The 5978-nt window shown below is 57.2% G+C and overlaps 1 protein-coding gene across 1 annotated transcript; it reads right to left on the bottom strand.

The window, feature by feature from the left end:
- Positions 1 to 342: 342 nt before the first annotated feature.
- On the bottom strand, positions 343 to 5573 carry enpp2l (ectonucleotide pyrophosphatase/phosphodiesterase 2-like). The gene is made up of 25 exons (XM_077743166.1): positions 5400 to 5573; positions 5236 to 5329; positions 5007 to 5156; positions 4810 to 4935; positions 4690 to 4750; positions 4536 to 4633; positions 4372 to 4451; positions 4117 to 4236; positions 3986 to 4041; positions 3856 to 3921; positions 3709 to 3781; positions 3539 to 3647; positions 3346 to 3471; positions 3218 to 3249; positions 3026 to 3153; positions 2848 to 2926; positions 2687 to 2774; positions 2441 to 2625; positions 2317 to 2377; positions 2107 to 2246; positions 1897 to 2041; positions 1754 to 1831; positions 1498 to 1630; positions 1275 to 1431; positions 343 to 1207 (listed from the first exon to the last, which is right to left on the bottom strand). The coding sequence occupies exons 1-25, from the start codon at positions 5415 to 5417 to the stop codon at positions 1037 to 1039; spliced, it is 2574 nt and encodes an 857-aa protein (XP_077599292.1). The 5' UTR covers positions 5418 to 5573; the 3' UTR covers positions 343 to 1036.
- Between the last annotated feature and the right edge of the window lie 405 nt (positions 5574 to 5978).

Genomic DNA, 5978 nt, shown 5'->3' with positions numbered 1-5978 from the left:
ACCGTCATGATCATCAGCATTTGACGCATTTGCTTATTTTCGACATTACCGTCTTGATGTGTTGCGTTTTTGAGTTATTAGCATCTTTTTTTGCAACTTTTGCAATCCCCAACAAACGATTAGTCCATTTTATGTTACACTACAGGACACTTCTCCATCTGTAGTGACTAAAATGTAAATATGACGGCATGTTTTGTTGCCAGAGATGGCGCTATACATCAAAATGGATTGGACGTCTGGCAACGTCAATGGCAGCGAATGAGTGACCTGGAAAGAACTAAGGTATGTTTTCTGGATATGATTTTTTTGTTTTTTTGTGGGGACAAATTGAAAAGAAGAAAATAGCTGATATGAAAGTCCTTTACTTGTGCTTGCAGACAGGTTCATTTGTTGAGTTTGTTAAATAAGAGCTAGAGGCCGTTAGCTTAGCATCGGGGGTTACGTTCCCGTCCGTGGGTTAGCTTCAATCTTCTAGTGTTAAATGGACATAAAAAATATGGTTTTGAAGGTTATATTCCGTGTTCAGAAGGTCAGAGGTCAGTCTGTCGGCTGTCTTTTTTGAATACCAACAAGTCAAGTGTCATTTTAATCTGTTTTGGGTGCTAAATGTCCACCATTTTTAGGCATGACCCGCCTACTGCCTGTCGTGAGTTAGAATAGACTCCAGCACCCCCCAAAAGATTTGAATTCATTAATAATTCATGCTATCTCTGTAGAAATTGTGAGGGAATGTTTACATGTTTCCGATAGTCACTCGCTATTGATTTTGAAGGCACGACTTGCTTATTTATAGGCCACTCCCTCTTTTTGGACATTTCAGAAATGGAAACAAACTGGCAAAAACACGCTAACGTTGTTTATTTTCTTCTATATATCAAAATAGTCAATTTTAGTCAGTGCCCTGTAAAGGGTTAAGATTTCAACAGTTGGGCCATCAATCGGTCACGCTTTGTCATGTGTCAGCAATTTGAGGGTTAAGGGTCGGGGGTCGGGGGGCGGTCTCCCAGTCGGGTGTCAGCTTTTTGTCCCACGGGTGTCAGTCGTCTGTCTCAAAGGTGCGCATGTACGTCTTGAGGACCAGGACGTCGCTGTAGCTCTGGTTGCCGGCCCGGAACAAGTCCAGGCCGCTCAGTATCTCCACGTCTCGGACCCTGGCCGTGTGAAGCTGCAGCAAATCCTCCACCCAATCCCCTTCGTCGTCTTTGCTCTGCGGGTGGGAAGCTCCGTTAGCGTCCGGGAGGGCCGCCAACCGCCGCTAAAGGGGCGGGACTCACATTGCAGGACTCGCTGTTGTCCTCTCGGTGAGGTATGAGGAAGGAGAAGACGCTCAGGTCGCCGTCGCAATCGTCCAGCGTCTGGTTGGCTCGCCGGCAAGACGTCACCACCGTGAAAAAGTGGGTGGGCACGGGCGGCGTGCCGGGGGGAGACCGCCTGCGCGAGCGACGCCACGGTTACTCGCCCAACTGGCGCAACGCTAAAAGACGGTAGCGGACTCACTCTTGAATTTCCTCCAGGCTATCTCGGAGGCCGTCGTAATTGTAGTCGAAGACGGGACCCGCCAGGACGTTGACGCCGTTGTTTTCCCGTGCGTATCGCCTGAGTAGCGTCCCCTGCAGGTAACGCCACACTCCTGCGCAGAAAGCGCCAAGTCAGCTCTTCCCACAAAGATGTCGTCAGAGCAGAGTACAATGTCGCCTTTGTCCTTTTCCCCGGCGATATCCCCGGACGGCGGCGGCGGCGCTGCGTGACTCACTCGTGAAGGCGGGGAACATGGGCGCCGTGTTGGTGATGAGCGACGCTTCGTATTTGGCCTCCGTCGACGACGCTAACTCTGAGCGCCAGATGTTAAAAGTTAGGGGGTTTAAAGATGGACGTATTCCATTTAAGGGAGTTTACCGGGCGGGAACAGGAAGCCGTAATCCAGAAGGCGGTCCCGTCCGTAGGCGCCGCAATTGGCGCTGTGCCGGGCCGACACTCGTGGGTCCGTACGCAGGCAAAGGCCGCGTGCCGGAGCGTCCGGGAGCAACGCCGCTGTGTCGTCCTGAAGTGAAGAGAAGAAAAAAAGCCCGGTCATGTTCGTCCGTGATGGCATGGCGGACTTTTTACCTCGGGCATCAGCGTGAAGGACGTCCACAGCGGCATGGCCAGCTGAAGGCTGTACCCGCTGATGAAGTCCGAGTGATGCAGTAGCGAATAGCGGCTGGCGAACATCACGGCGGGGCGGCCCAATGGGAGATGGCTCACGTCTAGGAAACGGAACGGGTGGCGTTTAAGGGTCATGATACTTAGGAGTGCCGTCGATATCGGGGGACGCACTGTAGTCGTAGGCGCCATCTTGGAGGAGGCTGAACACCTGCACGTTTTGCTCCACTTTGTTCTGCAAGTGAAACAAAAAATGCTTGGACAATTTGGATTGGGGGGGGGGGGGGGGGGGTCCCACCTCGTCATCGCAGCTGCAGTCGGGTAGAAAGTCAAGCGCGGCGGTCCCGCCTTCCGCCGCGTCCTCATCCCGAGCCGGTCCCGTCACTTCCTCGGGCATGACGGGCTGGAAGGGCGGCGACTTCAACATGGCGTTCAGGCTCCCGTGCGTCCCGTTGTTCGGCGCCGGCGTCAAGCCCAGCAGATCTGTGAGTAAGTGGGTGGGCGGAGTCATAGGGAAGGCTTTGGCGTGGACGGCGCCACTCACCGCACATCACGTTGTAAAGCTCGATGTTGTCGAATTCCGGTACTTGAGTGCGGAAGCGGAAGCTGGGACCGTGTCCCATGAAGATGGTCTACGTTGAGTGGGGAGACAGACCACAATTTAGCGGGTGGAAGGGACGCCAGCGACCAATCAGACGCTCGCACCCTCATGCTGTTGATCTTGTTGTCGAAACCGTGGTCCCCAAAGAAGCCGCAGCGCGTGCGGAGCTTTTCCGGCATTTTTCTGGAGGCAAAGAGAGGAGTTTTGACGGGTAGTTTGCTAACTATTAGCCACTCAAAAGGAAAAAAAATGGACGTTTCAAGGACTGTCGACTAAGGCTACTTGGTGACGTGCCACTTCCTCTCCATGAGAAGGTGCACGTCTTCGATACGCCGGTTGTTGGCATAGTGGAGCCTCTTGGGGAGATGTTGCTTGAGGTAGGGCGTGAAATGTTGCTTGGCCATCTTGCACTGCAACAGCCGCAAAAGGTCAACGCCCACAAGCTCCGGACACAAGCTCCTCCTCCTTACTTACCGTCAGGTTGGCCACCACCTGCTTGGGGTCGTCTGCGGGGGCGACACACAGGTGAGCGCTGACAAGGGGCGGGACAGAGGACAACGAGAAGCGCGCGATGGCCAAGCGGGCACGAGGCGGCCACTCACACGAGGCCGACTTGGGGTCGCGGGGTCGAATCCTTCCCAGCGAGCCGGGGATGAGGGTGATGTCGTCGATGTTGAGCGGGTAGTTGCTGAGGAACTCGGTGCGGTCGCAGTGGGCCTCCTCCATGCCTGCGGTAGGGGAGGGGGACCTTCCCCTGTCACCCTGGTGGTGAATTAAGGCAACTGCGGGTCTCACCGTGGTCGCCCACCACGATGACGTTGACGCAGCGATGGAGGTTCATCTGCTTCAGGCCGTTCATCAGCTGTCCGATGATGCCGTCGATCTGCCGTAGCGTGTTGTCCATCTGCTCGCCAACGCACGTCACGTTCCAACTTTTGCACGTCAAGACGGAGATGGCGACCCACCTCGTTGCTCAGCGGACCCCAACGATGGCCGAAGGTGTCGGGTTGCTCCGAGTGGACCGCGTACACGTAAGGCCTACGCCGACCATATATACACGTTAGGGGTGCGCTAAGTGAGGGGGGATAAAACAAGAAGCATGTTTCCCTCGCCTCTGTTGGTCGGGCAACTTCAGCCATTGGAGGATGGTGAGGATGCGTCTCTCCAATTCGATGACCCTGAAATCAAATCACCGTCATGGCTCGCTACCCAGTGGATCCGAGACCCCCTCCCTCGGTGTACCAGGGCCAGAAGAAGGTTCCCGCTTTGACGCCTTGCTCCTTGGCGGTGATCCAGATCTACGGACGAGAGCGTCTGGTGACACCGAGACGGGGAAAGATGTCCCGGACCCCCCCGTGTCTTGGCCATCTCACCGGCTGCCCGCCCCACCATCGATGGTTCAGCTTCTCTCGGGACAGCAGCGTGAAAGTGGCGTTGAAGACCGGGTCGTGCATGATGTTCCCCACGATGCCGTGGGATTCCGGGTACAGGCCCTGTGCTCATTTGGCATAAGGGAAGGAGGGGGGGTCACCCTCCAGTGGCCCCTGACGCGCTCCGCAAGGTCCGTCGCCTCCCGTGGCCCCCGACGGGTGTTGACTCAGTACACATTAACAGGTCGCGTGACTCACCGTGGCCAACGTGTACAAGTTGGGGAAAGTCTTGCTAGGGTAGACGGGGCGCATGTAGGGAGCCGTCGTCCCGCACGTTCCTAGCGGGGGGAAAAAAGGCCGTTAGCGTCAGCGCCAGGCCGCGCCACACGGGCCCTGGCGCCTGAGGCTGGGGGCCGACCTACTGAGTTTCTGGATGTTGGGCATGATGGACGCGCCTTTCTTCAAGTAGGACGCCCAGAAGCCGTCCACGGAGAGCATGATGAGCGGCGGACGTACGAAACTGGAGATAGCCACTTATTAGCGCCGACGCCGTCCGGTTACTTCGTATCGACTCACCCGGCGGGACATTCTGGGCTGACGATCTCCTCGCAGTCGCCCTGGAGCCACGAGGCCTCACCTGGACCGGGACGGAGTGGACGTTGTGAAAGCCGCGAGGAGAAGGAGGGCCGGCGTTACCTTGGCAGACGGCCTTGTAGTTGGAGCAACAGTCGCCCTTCTCCAAGCAGTCGTCCGTGCAGTGACACGCGTGCTCGTCTTTCCTCTCTTCGCCGCAACGTTCCGGGAGGCACTCGAAGCGGCCCGCTGGCCGAGCCAAGGCGGGGTTAAGACCACGCCGGTTCGATTCCCCCCCCCCAGACGCCGCAAGTACTGACCCGTTTTAAGGCAATGCTGATCGAAATCGGAACAGCAACTGTAGTAGGTTTTGCACAAGTTGTCGCAACGGCATCCGGGGGGTTCGGCCTCGTCCAGCTCGAAGCAGCGACCCTTGCACGAGCCCGACGAACTCACCCACTGCGACACCACTGGCGACAACGACCACAAAAAAAAAACAAATGGCGTGGACGGGGGCGCCCGATAATGTAGTGGGTGAGGGGTTCTCACCTTTGGCGTGCGGCGGAGGGGCGTCTCCGCCCTCCACCGGTCGGCTGGCCTGGAAGACGTAGCCGGCGGCGACGTCGCCCAACGCCATCAACAACTGCGCGCAAAGAACGGGCGGGAGTGACCTCATCGGCGGATACTCGGGCCATACACGACGGCAGACTTACCAAATAGCGGGCGAACATGTTTGCCAGCAAGACGACAACAGAGCCAAAAAGTGTTCAACGTCCGCGACGACAAACCAGTGCGCGTGTGCGGATCGATGCGCGACCTGCTGCCTCTCCGCTTTCTCCTTCTGTCTCTTTTGCTCTGGTGCTCTGCTGCTCTGTTGTGCCGCCCCCGTTGGCGGGCCCACCCGCAACAGCCCCCCCCCTCCAGCCCTGGACCGTGTCATTGTTTGTCTTGTCCGGCCAATGGGGACGGAGTGAAGGAAGGAGGTGGGGGGACGGCGGGGGCGCGGTTGCAAGGGAGGAGGAGGGGGTCCGACCGGCGGGATCCACCTGACACGTGACCTCCGACCTCTATCTTTCATGTGCCCGTCAGCGTTGGCGGCGAAGGCGCAAAATGCTTCCGAAGCAGACGCACAAAGGGTGTTTGTTTATATCTGTGTGTGTGTGTGTGTGTGATTAAGCCGACAAGATCCTTCCGGAACTTCTTCAGCATTCTCCAGAGAAAACGCGGGTTTCCACAAAGCGCCCCGGCGACACCCGCCCGGGGCCCGGATTATCTCCTTAAGCCGTCGGGCG

Source organism: Stigmatopora nigra, chromosome 21, assembly GCF_051989575.1.
Source record: "Stigmatopora nigra isolate UIUO_SnigA chromosome 21, RoL_Snig_1.1, whole genome shotgun sequence".
Classification (NCBI taxonomy): domain Eukaryota; kingdom Metazoa; phylum Chordata; class Actinopteri; order Syngnathiformes; family Syngnathidae; genus Stigmatopora; species Stigmatopora nigra.
Note: the sequence above shows the minus strand (reverse complement) of the source record. Positions and strands in the feature narration are given on the sequence as shown.